Source organism: Phyllopteryx taeniolatus, chromosome 17 (genome assembly GCF_024500385.1).
Source record: "Phyllopteryx taeniolatus isolate TA_2022b chromosome 17, UOR_Ptae_1.2, whole genome shotgun sequence".
Classification (NCBI taxonomy): Eukaryota; Metazoa; Chordata; class Actinopteri; order Syngnathiformes; family Syngnathidae; genus Phyllopteryx; species Phyllopteryx taeniolatus.
Window position 1 is genome coordinate 2,632,372 of NC_084518.1, and position 19,151 is coordinate 2,651,522.

At 46.1% G+C, this 19,151-nt stretch overlaps 2 protein-coding genes across 5 annotated transcripts in view; both read left to right on the forward strand.

Annotated features, from left to right (window-relative positions):
• specc1 (sperm antigen with calponin homology and coiled-coil domains 1) overlaps nucleotides 1-4,760 on the forward strand; it is a 52,701-nt gene extending 47,941 nt beyond the window's left edge. For all 4 annotated transcript variants that reach the window (XM_061752543.1, XM_061752544.1, XM_061752542.1 and 1 more), the window contains 3 exons: nucleotides 277-393; nucleotides 2,322-2,381; nucleotides 4,088-4,760. In XM_061752543.1, coding sequence (XP_061608527.1) covers nucleotides 277-393; nucleotides 2,322-2,381; nucleotides 4,088-4,177 — 267 coding nt within the window. In that variant the 3' untranslated portion in view covers nucleotides 4,178-4,760. The remainder of the gene's footprint in view (nucleotides 1-276; nucleotides 394-2,321; nucleotides 2,382-4,087) is intronic.
• Nucleotides 4,761-6,479: 1,719 nt separating this feature from the next.
• Nucleotides 6,480-18,650, forward strand: adora2b (adenosine A2b receptor). Its single transcript, XM_061752589.1, has 3 exons — nucleotides 6,480-6,867; nucleotides 6,934-7,369; nucleotides 16,758-18,650. The coding sequence occupies exons 1-3, from the start codon at nucleotides 6,741-6,743 to the stop codon at nucleotides 17,488-17,490; spliced, it is 1,296 nt and encodes a 431-aa protein (XP_061608573.1). The 5' UTR covers nucleotides 6,480-6,740; the 3' UTR covers nucleotides 17,491-18,650.
• The last annotated feature ends 501 nt before the right edge of the window (nucleotides 18,651-19,151 follow it).

Consider the following 19,151-nt stretch of genomic DNA (forward strand, 5'->3'; position numbering starts at 1 on the left):
TTATTAAATGTGACCTTCATGACTGCTCCGTCCGCTTTCATGGCCTGTTCACCACCGTGAACATGAGGAGACATCACAAAGTGCACCAGAGGATTACAGGAGGATCCAAGAAGATCCTGACAACATCGTGCAAATGCATGAATGTCCCTCTACCAACCAGAGGACCTCTTGTTCTAGGACTTAACAGCTGCTTCAATGGCATCTCCGTGTGGCTTTCAGATTGTTGTCGTCTTTTTGAATGTTCTGGTGAGCTCTCTGTTCTTGTTTTTTGGACAGGATATCGATGTGACCAACTTCAGCAGCAGTTGGAGTGATGGTTTGGCTTTTTGTGCCCTCCTGCACACATATTTGCCCGCTCACATCCCTTACCAGGAGCTCATCAGTCAAGATAAGGTACAAAACTACAGAAATACACATGGACACGCACACACTCGGCTACAATTAACTTGCTCTTTATCCACACGTTAGCCCTACTAAAAAATTACAATAAACATGCGCCGTGGATGTGAACATTTAGAAGAGAAGCATGCCAAGAAATTGCTAACAAAGTTGTCTATGTCAAAGTGTGCTTGCTATGACTTGGTAAACCTTTTGTTTTTCATAGTTTTGCAGCCCCCGTGGGTATACACACACACACACACACACACACACACACACATTCGTACATACTGGACTTAGTACTTACTTACTGAATAAGATGCATTCTTGGATCCAGTCATCAGTGGGTCATGAGCTCCCACATAAACCACTGTTTATAGGCATAGTTTGAATGTCCCAAGTTTACTTGTGACTCTTTCGGATTGCAAGTTAGGACAAGAAAATCTTTTCATGGGACCAAGGTTAAGACATTCAAATAAACCCTGCGCATAACTACAATCTCTCTCTAGTCTTCAATTAGGCATTCACTACTCATTTCTAATAAACGTTTGGTTTTTGTTTCCGCTGTTGAACCGTGCTTATATACAGTAGTTCCTTTATAAACGTAGCTACAGTACTTTTTCTAGTTTGGCCAGATCCCAAGAATTTTCACTCGCGTCTTGACAGTCACATGGTCGGAACAGAAGACCATGTGACTGAGGCTGCTCCTCGAAAACAATCGTCAAACACCTCAGACCTGCACTGATTCACCCTTAGTGACAAATGAGACATGTGCGTTACATTAAGCTGGTGACAGAGGCACGGCGCTGCCACTGTGCTGAATAATTCAATAGGCGGGAGTTGACTTGAATAACTCTTGCTGAGTGACTTCAGCCTCGGGCCCAAACAGCCAAGCGGCTCTTTGCGGTGTAATCTGTCCTTCCGCTAATCCCATTACTGCCCCTCTCGCCCTTTATCATTAGATGTTTTTACCCGAGATCCTAATCGATGGCCTCGGGTTTTAGGCAGAAAACAGGGGAACGTGCTCTTTTCGAGACAGACTACATCAGAACTGATTTAATCATATCAACGATAGTGTTGTACTTTATCATCCTAAACGGACCGGGCCGTTTGAAGGCGAACACGATGAGTTCAGGCGCTCGCTTGCCTCAGTATGATGGGAAAATCGGGGCAAGGCAGGGGACAGAGTGCACAACACTTTCAAATGCGGGGCGTTTGTAACAATGCAATGTAACAATTTCAACATAGGCCAAAAATCCCATTGTTTTTCTTCAGGAAGTGTTTTTTTTTTTAATAATAGGACGGCTGAATTAAGAATTAAGCATGGAAAAAGATTCAGTGAGTCATTGGGGAATTACATAATGCAATGATGTTGTAAATGTATTTCTAGTTTGGCCCTGAAGTCCACTTCCTATCTGAGGACAAACATCTACCAAAGAATCTTCCAAAAATGTCATCAGTCTAGGTGTTATGCGTATACTGTATTTACACAAAAATGGGGTAATACTATCTATTGTCTGACGTGTTATGGTTTTATTTGAGGCCCGACCGATTAATCGAGACCATATTAGCCTTTTTTGTTACTTTTTTTTAAAATTTTTTACAAAATTACAACACAAGACAAAGACATTCAAACAAACAGGAAAAGAAATCTGCCAATTTTGGCAGATTTTTCCCTCTCTTGTTAAGTATTTTAAAACGGTCAACATCTTGAATGTTGTAAGCATTAAGGGATCCAAAAAGAAGTCCCTTTATTCATGACATATTTTTGAATGAATCAGCTGACTAATCGGTTATCGGAATTTAATTCTGCCAGATATCGGCATCGGCCTAAAAAAAAAATCCATATTGGTGGGGCCTTCTTCTTATTGTTGCTGTACAAAAGCTCGTGTGTGCCTGTAGTGTGGAAATGTCGCTTCAAGTGTGATGTATTTTCCCTTCAGATCCGCAACCTGACTTTGGCCTTCCAGGCCGCCGAGAGCGTCGGAATCAAACCTTCCCTGGTGAGTAGGAATGAGAGACGACACGGAAGGATTTTGATTTCGTGTATTTCACTTAACAACAAGCGCTTTATGCTTTATAAGATGCTTTATGGGCCGTTCCCCTCCTGACTGTCTTGACTTTCTGTTTTTAACAGGATGGTCCCGGGTCTTATTTTACTGTTGGTTCTGCTGTCAAAATGTGCCTATTCAGTAGTAGTTCATCATTCAATCATTTCCAAGATGACTTGATGATATTCCACTTTAAGTGGACCTCTGGCTGCTATTTCATCATCCTACTGATAACTTTGAATTCTTTTAGCCAACTGTTTAGTCTGAGTTCCTTCAAAGCGTCCCAATCTGCCTTATCGGGACCCCTCGTTTGCTGAGTTAAACGCATGAAATGCCAGAAAAGGTGACTTTGTGCATTCGTGCAGGCTGCTACCTTTACACGAAGTGCACACGTTTACGGGAATGATTGCGGATCATCTTGCAGCCAGTGGGGAACAAGTAGATACTTTGTCATCATAATCCAACAACAATTGATGATGTGTGGTCGTTACATATATCACCTTATCACAGCAAATGATGGCAGTTGCACCAAACAACACACGAAAGTCATTTCGATCCAGTACGGAAGTCAGTCGAACAACTCATTTGCTGTGAATCTCACCCACGAGGGTGACCGCAGCTCACATTTCTTTGTCTACTGTGTGCATCTGGCTACGAGATTGGAAACATTCATCTTTTGGATTCTAACTTAATACAGTGGAACCTTTTAAGCTGAGCACAGGACGCTCCAATTGGATATAGACTTCAAATCCTTTTTTTACAGGAAATGTTCCAGGCTGGCGGCACGGCGGTCGACTGGTTAGAGCGTCTGCCTCGCAGTTCTGAGGTCCGGGGTTCAATCCCCGGCCCAGCCCGTGTGGAGTTTGCAGGTTCTCCCCGTGCACGTGTGGGCTTTTCTCCGGGCACTCCGCTTTCCTCCCACATCCCAAAAACACGGTTGACTGAGGACTCTAAATTAGCCGTAGGTGCGAATGGTTGTTTGTTTGTATGTGCCCTGCAATTGGCTGGCGACCAGTTCAGGGTGTACCCGCCTCTCGCCCGAAGTTAGCTGGGATAGGCTCCAGCACGCCTGCGACCCGAGTGAGGATAAGTGGGACAGAAATGGATGGATGGATGGATGGATGGATGGATGTTCCAGGCTCAAACTGTCGCCAAGCTTTATTAGCTCCTCCAGCAATTTGATGAAAGGGCAAGGCACAAACGACCAATCGCACTCACACCTATGGACAATGAAAAGTCCTCAATCAACTTTCGAAGCGTGCTTTCGGAATGTGGGAAGAAGCGGGCGAAAGTCTCCTGACTGTGAAGCGATAATCCACCGTGCAGCTGTAAAAACAAGTTAACCATGGTTGTTAAGAAAAAAAACCGCCATGTTTTCATGACTTGATTGCAGTGGTTCTCCCTCCTTACACAAAGTCGCACCGAACAAAAAACTTAGCTCTCCAAGTACCGCCGTCATGACCAATGTACAGTAGCATAGTAGGCCCAAGTGTTCATCAAACTCACTCCCCACTCAGTAACAGCGCTAATGTGACTTTTGGATGATCGTCCGTCTCGATACGTGACCGAATAGCGAGCGGGCCGGTGTGGAGTCTGACTTTCGCCAGAAGAGTCCTCCAACCCTCCCGCTCACGTGATGATGTCTTTGCTCCGAGCAGAACATCGAGGAGCTGATGAAGACCGACAGGCCTGACTGGCAGAGCGTCATGCAGTACGTCTCTCAGATCTACAAGTACTTCGAGACCTGAGCGGTGTCCGCGCCGCATCGGCCTTCCTGGCAGACGCACCTTGCTTCGCCTCCCGCCCGGCGCCGGACGCTCGAGCCCATCTGTTCCGGAGCGGCTGTTTTCTACTGCGACGCGTTCAACAACAATGTGGCCACTCGGCACATTGATCAAAGTTGAAGACGTGAGGCTCACTTGCGCCGGCGGCGCGCAGCGCAGCTTGCTTTTTCGACAGGGTTAGACTTTCCGCACGTGTCGCGCGGATGCTGACCGGTTGCGAAATGCAACTTGTCCTTTTCTCATTGCAAGGCCCTCTGCTTTGTGCCCCCGACCACCGCGTGAGCCCTCAACAGCAACGGTGCTGCGGCTGCTTTTAAAATATGGACAGTACAGGAAATATGTGTAATTCCGCCATGACAGCTGACATAGTTCAGTATGATGCTCAGCACATATTGTTGCTTTGGAAATCAAACGTTATTTATTTACGTGCATCCTGAGGAGTTAACACGTGGACATACAGTACATTTGTGAATTTTTCTATGTAATGATGTCACATTTCCAGAGCTGTTGCATTAATAAAGGAACGTCCATTTCTCTTTCTTCTTAACACTCGTTTAAAGCGGGCGGGCCTGTCCCAAGGGGGAGGAGCAACCGAATTGCCTCCCGGTTTCACCGATTGTCGTAGCAAATGTACTATTTTAACAGACACCTTTTGATGAGAGGCTTTTTGATTCCTCTTTTAGGCAAAATGTACTCACACTTAAGTAGAAGTAAAGATAGAAAAAAGACTGCTAAAGTTGGGTCGTTTTGATTCAACACCTCTAAGGAAAGGTTTTAAAAAAAAACAAAAAAACAAACTGAAATGTACTTCAGTACAAAAGGAAAAATGAATTTTTACTCTTGATTATATACAATATCTGCTTTGATAACTTAGCAAATAACAATTCACTGGACAGACTGTCAAAATATCTTTCCATAGATTTGCTAATGTTGGGGACTGAAACAAAAAAATGCTAAATTCACGAATGGTAACAAGTGAAGAAAAATGCACTTTGTAGAGTACGTGTACAAAAAGTTTCAGTTTTTAGGCTGGCGCAAGACGCAACGCACCGCCATGGATCATTTTGGGAGCGGACAACATCAAACAATTCCCTTTCCTAAGCCCGTGGATGGGGAATATCTTGCTTCTCCAAATCTTTTGGTGCCGTTAATGCTCCCTGGCTCACGTTCCACCACCCGCCTTATAAGACAAGACTTCAACCAACCAAGCGGTTGACTTCACCTCATCTCTGGCGACTGGCTTTTGCTGTAAGAGTGACTACAAAAATGTCAAGAAAAGCCTACTAGAATTTGAATAAATGGTGGCACTTTGTGCTGACTCCCATTTACAGTGGGAGGAGAAAGTACTTGATCCCTTTAGAACTTACATTTCTACATAAATAGGTCAAATGTAGTCTCATCATCTAAAACAAGAATAACAAATTTGTCTTCAACAAATACCTCCTATTTTTGGATTGAAAATAACAAACATTCAAAGGACGAATGCAAACGTAAATGGTTGACCCTCCTTTGGCAGCAATAACCTCAGCCAAACGTGTCCTGTTGTTGCGCGTTAGACGTTTCTGCTTCTGGGTTTTGGACCATTGTCCTGTTGCAACACTCATCCTCTTTTGAGCTTCAACTGTTGAATAGTTCTGCTGCAAAATATCTTGATGGACTTTTGAATTCATGTCCAGGCCCTGAGAGAGCAAAGCACGCCCATACTGCGACACTCCCTCTGCCGTGCCTCACAGTGGGGGTTAGGTTTTGATGTTGGTGTGCTGTGCCATTTTCCCACCACACATTCCTCATAAACTATTCAACTTTGGTTGCACCGAATATTTTGCCATTCGTGCTGTGGAACATCCAAGTGCTCTTCAGCAAACTTCAAACATGCAGCAACAGCTTCCTCCTTGGCGTTCTCCCATGGACCTCATTCTTCTTGAATGTTTTGCAGATGCTACATTTGTCAACAGAGATGTCGGCATGCGACAGTGGTTTCTGTGAGTCTTCAGCTGACACTCTAGGGTTCATTCTTTCGTCCTGTGCCATGCTCTTGCACTCATCTTGACAGGAAGGCCACTCCTTGGAAGACAAGCGACACAAATCAACCTTTTCCATTTACATACAATTTGTATAGAAATGTAAGACATTCCAAAGAGTTCACATATTTTATTCCCCCCCCCTCCAATTGGGTTGGACAGGTTAGGGGTTAGGTCACATTAATGGTGGAAAACGTGAGGATATGATGTATTTGGGTGTCTTTTTTTTTTTTTTTTTTTTTAATCACAAGAACCTGGCATTTGAACGGGGGGTGCGTAGACTTTTTCTACGCATTCTATTGAAACTACTCAACGGAACCAACGATGGATGCGGTTTGGTTTGATGTGTGCGTAATGACGCACGGCGACACTGGCGCTCGGGATTCCTCTCTTAGCGCGACGGGGTGCCGCTCGATGGGAGAAGTGCGTGTTGCGTGTTGCGTGTTGCGTGGAGGGAAGGCGAGAGAGAGAGAGAGAGAGAGAGAGAGCGAGGGGGCGTGGCTTGAATGAAAATGTCAGCCTTCGCCCTCCTCTGCGCTCGCGTCCCTCCCCGACTTGAAAAGTGCCGTCACAGAGGAAAGTCGCGCCACACTCGAAGAAAATCAACCGCGGACGATGCACGGCTTTGCAAAGGTAAGAACATCGGCAAACAGGCGCATTAGCGCGAATGTTCATGCTTCTTTTGCCCCACCCTTGCAGATGGTCAATTTAGCAGCTCCCACTCGTGGACTATTCTCGGACCTCAACCCGTCGACTTGTGCGCTGCCCGTCGACTTGGAGTAGCTCCTCGTGTCAGAAGAATGCATGAGGAGGGAATCAAGACGGTCTACATCATCATCGAAGTGGTCATCGCTCTCTTCTCCATAACCGGCAACGTTCTGGTGTGCTGGGCCGTGGCCATCAACACCACCCTGAAGAACGCCACCAACTATTTTCTGGTGTCTTTGGCCGTGGCCGACATTCTGGTGGGCTGCCTGGCCATCCCCTTCGCCGTCACCATCAGCGTCGGCATCCGACTGGACTTCTACGGCTGCCTGTTCCTGGCCTGCTTCGTCCTGGTTCTGACCCAGAGCTCCATCTTCAGTCTGCTCGCCATCGCCATCGACAGATACCTGGCGGTCAAAATCCCTCTCAGGTCAGCGAGCGTCACCTTTTGGAGGGCTCCGGCCTCCTCCTGCTTCTTGGCTCTTTGTGACGTGGAAAACTAAGCCCCGTGCAATTTTAAAACAATAACCATCAAAAAAAAAAAAACCTGAGAGGAACTCTTATGAAAAGACCAAAATCACCTAAGCTGAAAATGCTCGGAATATTGAATCGGAACTTCTCACCAATTTAGTTTGACCTTCGGATACCTTTATAAAAGCAGATGGATGGACGGACAGACAGACACCTGATTCAATATGCGCACAACCGAAAGCGTAAAAGCAAATGAAAGCCATTTGCATTGGATCTAAGCAAGGATTCAAAGAAAACTAAACATCATTTCTATACTGCACGTTGCTAAGTTATCGATTTCGGTTGCACGCGATTCAAATATGGCAAACTGACATCATTTCTCCCGCTTTTCCTGCAAAACATCAAATTGAACCCGTTTGAATCATGTGCAACCGGCGTACATGAGCAAATTCAACACTTTCTTTCAGCGTATATACAAAAAGGAAAGAACGTAGCTATTAGGAAACATAACACTTTGAAACCACATCATTAAATATTTGTCAAAAAAAAGGCCTCCTCCCTCTTTCTCCGCTGCGCCACCTTTTGTCTTTGTCTTTTTTTCACTCGCTGTCAAAGGAGATTTGCGATCCACACGGACGACGCCGACGGACGACGGGATTTTGTGAAACACAATTCTCCCTTTTGGCGGTTTCCTGCCACATCCCAAAAACAAGCGTGCTAGAGACTCTAAATTGCCCGTAGGTGTGCATGTGAGTGCCAATGGTTGTTTGTTTGCGTGTGCCCTGCGATGGGCTGGCGACCGGTTCAGGGTGTACCCCGCCTCCTGCCCGATGATAGCCGACTGGTCGCCAATCAATCAATCAATCGCAGGGCACATATGTATAGACGACCATGAGCACCTATGGACAATTTAGTCTTTAATGAACCTGACGTGCATGTTTTAGACCCAAAAAAGTGTGGGGAGAACATGCAAAGTGCACACAGGAAAGCCAGAACTGAGATTTCAACCCTGAACTCAGAACAGTGAGGCAGATATGCAAACCAATAGGCCCACCGTGCCCATGCCATGCCATGCGATGTGTGGAACGTCTCTTTACGACAATCCAAAGCTTGTCACGATGAGGCGAAAAGGTTTTCCTGTTCCAAAGTGACACAGCAGAAACCAACACTGGCCCTGACCGGCCTTTTTTTTTTTTTCCTGACCCTTATTTTTTGTGAAGGTGAGACGTTCACATGAGACGCTCAGGGAAAATGTCAGGAAAACGCAAGCGAAGCGACAACGGCTTTGTCGCCGCAACCCGGGATGAGCGGGTAGGAAGCATACCAAGGGCCGAAGTCGTCCGCACCCGTTGGATTGCGTTACCGTGTTCGACTTGACGGTTCTTATTTCATATCCAGCGGTGACAAACCGCGTGTTTGCCGATGTGTCAAACTGAAGCCTATTGACTTGAACGAATCCCAAAATGCACCAATGAACAAGCACTTGCTGATATTTTTGGTTTTGTTTGAAAGCCACTGAACGTTCCCGTGGGGCTCTTCCACCGAGATGCGCCGTCATTTCCATTAGCCTCAAACTTCGGCAAGAAAAGACATGTTGACGCGTCGGGGAGGAAAGTCATCTGCGGCCGATTTAGTGGCCTTGGAATTTGAATACAAGCCGTTCCACAAAGCACTTTGGCTTTTTATTTGTTTGAATTTCCACTTCGAAGTCATGGAAATACCTTCAATACAGCTCAGGCATCAAACTCACAATATTAGAAGTATTGAAATACATTTGAGCATACGGTAGTTAGTCGCACCAGTCGGTAACAATTTGTAAAAACTTGTATTTAAAAGTACTTCTCTATCATAACAATGATGTGACAATTCTGTATTATGATAATGTGATTATTAGGTAAAGGACCAAAAGTGTATTTGCCGTACGCCGAGTTCGTGAACAAACACAGCGGAGCTCAGCTTGTGGCTCGAGGGCATCGTGGCTACGCAACATCAAACCTGTTAACTCTTTTGAAATGGCGTCACGCCGATGTGAGCATTTAAACAACGGCGCAGATGAAGCCAATGCAATAATCAATGCCGCTGCTGTTTTTATGGCATTCCCAAAAAAATGGAACCATTTCAATCACACTGCTCAAACTGTTACTGTTGCACTTGTCTACAGCCCTCATTTAACTCTTAATGTTGCACTTTCCGAAAAAGCTAATATGTAAGTTATTGATGTTTCATTTGAAATCTCATGAAATAAAAATAAGCATTTTGTTTCACCTACTGTTCCATGTGGAGAGATTAGACAAAACCTATTTTCTATTTTACCAAATGCTTAGAACAAGTATCCCCGTTTTGTGTCAGATCACACACATTGGTCTTAAAGTGGTGACAACTTTGCATTATATAAATGTAATATTTCAAATAGCATCCTTTTTTCCCCACTGAGCCGAGTGTAACGGATGCAGCTGAAAAGCAGGTGGCTAACTCACTGCAGCGTTACGTTAGCCAATTCACTGGGAATTGTGCTGATTTCAGTGTAAAACGAACACATCGCGACAAGCTGAGAGGAACGCAAATGACTCCGAAAGATCGCTTCGTCGACACCGAAGTTGTGTCCGCGTCAAAATATTAAAACATTCAAATCAGTATCAGTGCAGCATGATGGCTGTGTAAACAGGACTATATTTTCTAAAGAATCTGTGTAACAGCAGTCATTTGGAGTGTTTTTATGAAACATGTTTTTCCTCTTTTTCACTGCTCCCGAGAGACAACTGAAATGGAACTTATATAGCGACGATATATCAAAGTCCATACGCATGAAATACAGATCAATACATTTACGAACAGATCAAACTATATATAACGATCAAAAACTACCGGAAGGCAAGGGAGCGAGAAAAGTCAGCTGGTGCTTTACTGCTTTGTTTCTCCAGGTGATAACATCACGTCAAAACTAATAAACATTTTAGTCTGGACAAACACAACCGCGTTAGCACCATTGCTAACGCTAATGCGACATGAGAGCAAAAATCCAAAAAAGATACTGTGCTGCCCTCGCATGTGATCAAGGAGATCTAATTTGCATGGATGTCTGCTTCTAACAAAACGAAATATTATTTATGCTCCCTGTTCAATTACCCTCAATTCCCAATCAATCCTGCCATACACTTGCCCATTTGGAATACTTGGCAAATTCCCCAGTTTAGACTTTCCGGAATTTGCCGGGAATGTCGCGTCCCTTTGTAACGCCGCTGACAACGGACACGCTTGCTTCACACAAAAGCCGTGACATGATGTTAGTGGACTCGAAAAGGCCTCCCAACCTCACTCGGCGCATGGCCGCTAATAAGATCAGCGCGGCTCAAATGACAGAATAACACGGTGCTGATGAGACACACACGCGCACACACACAAAGTAGTTTACTGTATGTGTGTGCGTGCAGCCTGCAGTTATTTGGGGCCCGGCTTGGCTCTCGGTAGTGTTTTTCCAGATAGTTGTAGTGGACGCGAACGGCCCGGCCCAGATGTTCGAAGCCTCCCGGGACACTCGCACGCTCTCCTCGGGGTCCCGTCTTCCCGTACTAAAAAACCCCCGTTGCTGTTTTATCTCGTTACGGTGTTCAAATAGCCTTTCGACGCACTGTTTATTTCATTCGCGGGACCCGTCGCCGGCCGACGTCGGGCTCGTTAGGTCGTCGATAACATCCGCATACTTTTTTTGCGGAATGATTATCCACTGAGACGACATTCGTTCATCAGTGGCTGATAATATAAAACATAAAGGCACCTGAGGCAGCGATGGGGTCCTTTACACCTGGAAAAAGAGGCTCTCGTAACATTCACTATGGCAGTGCCAAGCTCTTGTCGTCATGGCAGCGCCCCACTGCTTCTGTTGAAAACGGGCTAGTTTGGCGAACACCCACTTATTTGCAAATTGGGATGAAGTATTATTTTGATGCCGTTTTATGGCTTCTCGGTGCCAAGTTGAGGAGTTTCATTTAGGTATAAGTAGTGCTTTGTCACCATCTAATGGGATCTATGGGAAATTCTAAACTTTTGGGTGGGAGGCATCAATGACTCACAGATTGTCGTGATTCCCCAACAACAGGGGTTTACTCTAATCCGCTCGTAAAACGAATATGTATTCCTAAACGTGTCAAGATGCACCGATGTCATTTCCTAATGCTCCGTCTGTCCTACTGTCGGTGTCCTTTCGCTGCTTTTCGGGGAGACGAAGGCGGAGTTGCCAGAGCGAGCAACAAAGGACAGAATATCTTTGTCATTGTGTCACGTACAACGAAATGCGGTGCAGTCGTCACGAGGGATTTAGCGCAATAGATCAACAAAGATCAACTTTAGATGATGATCTAAAGCAAGGTATTCTTGTTAATCAGATAAAAATACAATATACACGTCCTTTTCCATTTGATTTGTCCTTGAATGTTTGCAATTGTGGGCAGCACGGTGGCCTAGTGGTTCATTTGCATGTCTGCCCTCTGAGACTCAAGAGTTTGAATCTCGGCTCTGGCCTTCCTGCGTGGAGTTGGAATGTTCTCCGCACGCGTGGGTTAAGACACTAAATTGTCAAAATGTGTCCAGCGATTGGCTGGCGACCAGTCCGGCGTGTACCCGGCCTCTCGCCCAAAGTCAGCTGGGATGGGCTCGGGCTCGCCTGCGACCTAATGAGGACGAGTGCCACAGAAAATAGACGGATGATTAAAAGCAAATACATGAATCCAACCGTGAAAAGGTTTGGGGAACGTTTGGTGACAGGGGTCACCTGTGACAACGCACGAGGTATTTGAATGTCGATTCAAAATCGTCAGAAATAAAACCCAAACAGCCATAATGTCCCAAGTTGTCGAACATTTTTCAACGTCCAATGTCCTTTTGTGGCGGACGAACACCGAACGATTGCAGCATCGCTGGGGTTCACCTTTGTTGTTTCGTGGTATAAAACCAAAGAGGCGACATCGTTTCCTGTGTGAACCCAATCAACACGGTGGGACATAAAGCTCGAACGATGCTTCCTAACAGCACTGATGTAACTACAGTAAAGCCACCTCCTGTATGACGACGTACACACGGACGACGATGGAGTTCACTTTCCCTTCCTGCTCTATAAATGCTCCCTGGAGCGCGCAAGTGGCTTCGTCGTAGCGAAACAGCCGTACGGGTGGAATATAACTATTTGTGATTAGGGTTGGGAAGGGGTGGAACGTTTCCGGTACACTCGGGAAAGTTTCTGGCAAATTTCCATGCAAATTTAAGATTGGAAACATGATGGGAATGAACTGTGAATTGAGGATAATAGAAAGGAATGGTCGATGCCCGAGTCAAGGGGTTAACCCCCTCGGGGCCGAGTCGAACGTGAAGTTGTTGCAGGGAAACAAAATCTGGCAGAGCTTCACGGCCTCAGGGTGTGGACGTGTGGACGTATGCGTTATGTTTTAGTGGAGCACGGAGCGAAAAAAACAACAAGATGGATGCCAGCGGGCTGTCGTCACGCCACAACTAATTCGGTCACCGGTGCGACTGGTCGGCCACTCCCTGAGCTTGTGAGGATGGGGGCGGTTGGCGGTGGGGGGGTTCTGCTGCGAGCTCGAGCGAGCGAGCGGAAGACGGAGAAGAACAGATGCGTAGAAGCGTCGGAGGCCAGCGCGGTGCATAATTCGTGTATTCGGGGGTCACGGGGCAGCGCTCGCACGCCACGCAGGTCCCAGAGGTCCCGACTGGGCTCATTGACAGCTATTAGGAAACTCACAGGGGGGCAAAGCGGGCTAATAATTGCCAGCCTGCCAAACTTCCTGCAGGCGCTAATTTCTTGGATTTACATTTACTTCTGCTTAAAACCAGTTTATCACACCTTTTCTTTATCTGATGTTTGTTTCAATTTGCGATGTCACTCACCAGAGTGCAAACTGCAGTCAAACTTGAAAAAAATAAATAAAAAAAATGGCCTGGTTTTATACTTTTGTCCTACTTTATGTTAGTTAACTTCTTACTTCATGGAGGATGAGGAATAGATTCTGGGGAACATGCGCCGTTTAAACTTGCTGTTTGCCTAAATTTGAACTTATTCTCAGCCTGCCAAACTTCCCCATTTTGCCTTTTAGAGCATTTTGACTGATCTTTCAACACCCACAGAATATTGTGTTCTGTGACAATATAAGCACCGACGCGCTCACCAGTAGAAAGTAGAAGCTAGCTTTTTCCGTCCTTGTGTAATCAGTAGTAGAACACGGCTTGCTTTCACCAAAAACACCACTTTCTGTCCGCACTGCAGGGAGAAAGAACTTTTTGTAAAACAGAAACATCATGCAAAACAGTGGCTTTGCTGCTGAAATGTTTTTGCTTTTGTGACGCCTCAAACTATAAACAAGTATAACAAAAACAAGACCGAGAAAGGGCAAAATAATAATAGTGATATACAACTGCGGCACGGTCATTACAGTGGTTTACAACGGCCTCCGAAGAGTTCAATTTTGCTCTCATCCGACCAGACGAGCTGGCAGTAGCGACACCCTCGACTTGGAGGTGAACTGCTGTACATTTTCAAATTGCGCGTGTGGGTTGCGCTCGAGTTTAAAGGCAAACTACGAGCCGGATAGTCGCAGTGACGTCATACGTATGTGTGTGTGTGTGTGAACACTTGACCCGCTTAACATTCACCAAGAAGTGACTGTTGATGATTTAGAAGCCGGAGTCAACGTCATCTCTCGGAGAGTTGTTGAGGTCAGAAGGACGGGTTTTGGTGCTACGTGTGTGTCAGCACGCGTGCGTCTCATTAAACGCGCGCTAGCCTGATGACGCGTCAGGAAACAGCCTGTGGGCTTCAGAGGATGCCGCCGACCGGGATGTGCCATTTGTCCTTTGCGCTCCTGCTGAGCGTGAATAATCTGCTTCGTTATCCTCTTTTCTTTCAACATGCGAGGAGCCTTGCTACTTGGCGACATGAATTTAAACACAACAAGGTGGGACAGGCGGAGCGAATTCATATTGAAAACACACAAATGACACGAAATGCATATGAAATGGCGCAGCAAGAAAACTTGAAACGAGTGTGCAGATCCCTGCAAGTCATCCAGGATTTTGTCGTTTCCCGAACTCCTGCAAACACAGAGTGTCATTTTATTGGGGAAATGATGTGCGTTGGCAATGTTGGGCAACTCTAATTCGCCACATGACTTGGGTTGTTACCAACAGCTGGTGAAAGCTTCAGGCCAACAGCACCTTTCAAGGTATATTTAGCGAGAAAATGGTGATGTGTTAAATACTTATTTCAGCTGCTGTATACATACTTGCTCAAGTGCCAGGTGCCTAAACTTGTCTGACTCCCAACGCGTTGGCATTTCTCTCCCTCCTAATCGAGGTGACGAGCTGATCTTTACCTTGCGATCAAAAGCCGCGCTGATCTCCGAGCCGTCGACGGGTATCGGTTCGTCATTGCAGCGCGTTGCAAACCTCGATTGCACAGGAAATCGGAGCACGCGCTTGCACCACGTCGTGTAGAATAATAGCACAACGATCCAGCACATTTTTTCCTCTTTGTCTGGAAGTTTACATATGGTTTATGCAAAGACTGGCAAAAGGAGAAATAAGTCTATTTCTGTCTTGCAGCAGACCAGTTTTATTTCTGTGCATGAGTGCGGCGACCTTTCCCTGCCCTTTCTGAACCCGGAAAACTAAATAAAGAACACTTATTTCTTTAGCTCATCGAAAAATGGCACGATACGTTCAATGTGACGTAAACGGAGACAAAGGAAGCTTAGCAGAAATGTTCCAAAAGGCAAACATTTGAGCAGCGCACCGATTTATGGTATACTACCGCGAGAGCAGTTGCGGCCAGTCCTGAATATCGGCTAGGATCATTTAGCCGACCTCGCGCCAGTACAACGAGGCGCCCGAGCCGTCCTGGCCTCAAGCCAGCAACACGTCCAGCGAATCCGTCCGTTATCCGCTTTGGGGTTGCGGGCGAGCTTGAGCTTGAGCTTGAGCTTCTCCCGGCTGACTTGAGCTTCTTAACGCAGAGCACATTTGCACAAACAATCACTCACACTCACCTTCATTTAGAGGAAGGAGGAATTCAACAAAATGCAAATCTAAGCAAGAACAACAAAAACTGAAGATTTAAGATGTTTCATGTTGGTATTGCATTAAGATGAGGAATAAATATAGTCTAATTATGCACAAAGATATTGGATAAGTACACTTTGGCAAAGTGGGAAGTATATTATGTACAAGTGGTCCTCAGTTTACGACACTGAAGTTTATCAGAACACGTAGTATTGATCACCAACCTATGCTAATGCCGTAGTAAAGTCATACTGCATCTACAGTAAAGAGAGGCTACCTCAAAAGTCCCTATGCACTTCCTTTTCTATGTTTCATTTCAGGGATACTCGGACAGAAGGGAGGCCGTCGGCATTTGACAGCTCGGGCTCGGAACTTGTTCGAAGCACGTCGTTCCCTTGCCCGTCGCTCGCCAATTGACATTGGCGCAGCAACGCGATATTGCCGCCTGGCAAGAAGTTTTTCTGTCCCCGACTGCAGTTCAGCGCACCGCTCCAATTAATGCCATCCGTAGCACGTTTCTCAAAGCGTGATCTGTTGTTGATAAACCCTGCAGCGGAAGGCCTGCTCCTACCGCCACTGACCAAAACGGCAAACTGCTGAAGCAGCCGTTCGCCAAATGCCAGGGAAAGTTCATCCGATGGGCTGCACTGAACCTGAGCATCGGCAAACGCTAGATGCAGCGGATGCTTCAGAGAGTGATCGAGATGAACCCGTCGGGTCGTTCAAAGCCTTCAAGCAGAAGATTATCATGCTCCTGTTTCAATGTGTGAATCGCTCCTCATCGTCAAAACAACTCTCGGCTTTTGACCTTCATCTCTTTGGTTAGCTAAACCGACACGACTGTCGAACTTTGGGGGAAATCAAATGCAGCAGAAAAATACTGAGCATGAACGAGACTTTTCCAAGATGGTGGTTTGGCGCCGTTTCACTGGGCCGATTGGACCATTTTTCTTCCACAAGGCACCCAGTAAGACGACTACCGACACTTCTGACACATTTGACGACCCGCTTCTCAAACTGGCGCTTAACTGCATTCGGGGACAGAAAAACTTGCAACACTGCTCCAATGTCAAGTGGAGATCCACGAGCAAGGCCAAAGCCCAAACTGTCAGATGCCGATGACCTCACGTCTTTCGGAATGATACCGAATAATCCAACGAAGAAAAAATGTCATAAAAAAAGAACAATTCTTTAGCTTCAGCCCTGTGGTTGGCCGTGGACCCTCTTTAGTGTCTTTGGAATACCAAAAGAAGTGAAACTGTTGTTTTTGTTGTTAAATGCAGGTACAAAGAGCTGATGACAGGAAAGACGGCCAGAGAGATTATCGCTATTTTATGGATTCTGTCCTTCGTCATCGGGCTGGTCCCTTTCTTCGGTTGGAATATCAAGCACTCGAGTTGCAGGAATGCCACCTCCACAGCGGACAACGCCACGGACAGCCAACTGGACTCGGGTCCGAAGGCCGGACACTTACTACTTCCGAGCTGCAAGCTCAGGTGCTTCTTTGAGAGCGTGGTGGACATGGAGTACATGGTCTACTTTAACTTCTTTGTGTGCGTGCTGCTGCCGCTCCTCATCATGCTGGGCATCTACATGAAGATCTTCACGGTGGCCAGGATGCAGCTGAGGCAGATCGAGCTCAAGTGCGTGTCCAACGGGGACAACCACCATCACGGCCTGCTGCAGCGGGAGATCCGCGCCGCCAAGTCGCTGTCCATCATCGTGGGGCTCTTCGCCATCTGCTGGCTGCCCGTCCACATCCTCAATTGCCTCACGCTCTTCTACAAGGGGCTGCACAGGCCCGAGGAGGTCATGTACGTGGCCATCGTTCTGTCCCACGCCAACTCGGCCGTCAACCCCATCATCTACGCCTACCGCATCCAGGACTTCAGAAACACCTTCCGCAAGATCTTGGAACGGCACGTGCTGTGCCGCAAAGAGGAGCTCTACGTCAGCTCCAACGGCAGCAGGCGCACCAGAGACCAGATCCGCATGACTGTAGACCCCCTGCTATAGAAGACTTGCCACTCTTTCCACTGAACGATGTTTACACAAGCAGGTTATGATGTCAAACGCGCCTCGAGGGGTCAAACTTAACGTTTACACCGTGAAGGATTTGTCGCCGTTATTGTTGCTGATTAATGTTAACGCTAACTGGATTGTAGGACTGTGAACAGGACCCAAACTTTGAGACATTCTAAAACGCTATTTATCGTTCTGAATAAGCCCTGATAGAACTGCAAAAGCCCTCCTTTTTTTGTTTGTATACTGCCAAGAGTCAGTGCAAGTGTTTATTTATTACAGCAAGCAACGTATCTTTGTGACTGTGAACATCAAACGTCTTGGTGTGGCGTCTGGAGCCGTACTACTCTGTACTACCCGTGGACCTCAATAGGTACAACACAAGTACTTTTGTGGTCATTTTTTAATCAGCTCGTTCCACCTTCACTAAAGTGTTTCCGTTTGTTGAACTAAACCCCTAAAAGCTGAGCATGACGGTGTCGCTGTTCTGTCTTGAGCTGCTTTTGTTTGGCCACGTGCATCACTCTTCTACGAGCTCGACTCATTCAGAAGGGAAATATGCATATATCCTGTACCGTGACTTGTGGAATGATTGCACTATTGCTCCCGGGAAACACCGTTTCCGATTCACCATGTGGTGCACAAACTAGGGTTTCAAAGTGGCACGACATTTCCAGGAATTTCCCATCGGGAAGGTAGAAATATTCCGAAATTATGCTTTGACACATGCTTTGATGCTGATTTCTTATACAGTCGAAGAAATATACAATCGAGTCCATTTGAGGGCCCAATTTTGAGTCAAAGTGATTTTGTATCTGTTAAACTGGTATAGACTGGCTGGAACAGGCAAAATGAATGTACGATATAGTAAGATATTTGCTACTTTATACGAAAAGTCTTCCTATTTCTGACTATTGTGAGAGAAGACATTTTTTTTCCCCCCCGAGCACGGTGGCCTTCCGCCTGACAGTCCTTAGGGTTAGGTTGCAAATGATGTCGACTTTGCATGTTCTCCAGGCACTCCGTCGCTCTCCCACGTTCAAAAACATGCATGTTAGGTTCATCGAATAGTGTCTTTTAGCGCGCTATACGGCAATTCCTGTATTGTATCTTCAATGGGGACATTTTCCAATATAAATAGCAATTGTTTTTAATGGTTGTATCGTTCTCTTAACACAATGTCTTCGAGTATTCTGCCACTTGTGTGACTTGCAGCTAAAAGATACCCATTCAGCAAATCTAAATGTACTTGAAACATATCTGCAGTTACCTCAGTAATGTCATGAAAATCTGTTTAACTGGATTTAGCCGGAGCGTTCAAATGCAGAATTCCTGCTGGAGTGCACAAGGTTTTAGAAGCTTCAAAACAAGAATTTTTGTGGTAACCAAAATGAGACTCCCCGTTCGAGACTTTTTTCCAAATTCCACGAAGTTCTGCTCATTCCCATGAACACTAATCCAATAAATGAGAAATGAAGTAGCGAAAGCGAAGCAGGGAACACTGATGAGTCGACTGAACGGCACCAAACGGTGTAGCCGCGGTGCTCTTTTCGACGGAGTCCATTTTTAACGTGAGCCCCTTTTTGCCGGGTGTGGTCGGCAGCCCGCGACGCGCACAATTGTGTTTCAACTGTAAACGAAGTTGTCGAAGATGA

What these genes read in the sequence shown, in the direction of transcription:
- adora2b (XM_061752589.1), top strand. Translation starts at nt 6,741, where the DNA reads ATGAAAATGTCAGCCTTCGCCCTCCTCTGCGCTCGCGTCCCTCCCCGA. An exon ending in CGATGCACGGCTTTGCAAAG is followed by an intron (nt 6,868 to 6,933) that starts GTAAGAACATCG and finishes CCACCCTTGCAG; the next exon opens with ATGGTCAATTTAGCAGCTCC. An exon ending in GCGGTCAAAATCCCTCTCAG is followed by an intron (nt 7,370 to 16,757) that starts GTCAGCGAGCGT and finishes TGTTAAATGCAG; the next exon opens with GTACAAAGAGCTGATGACAG.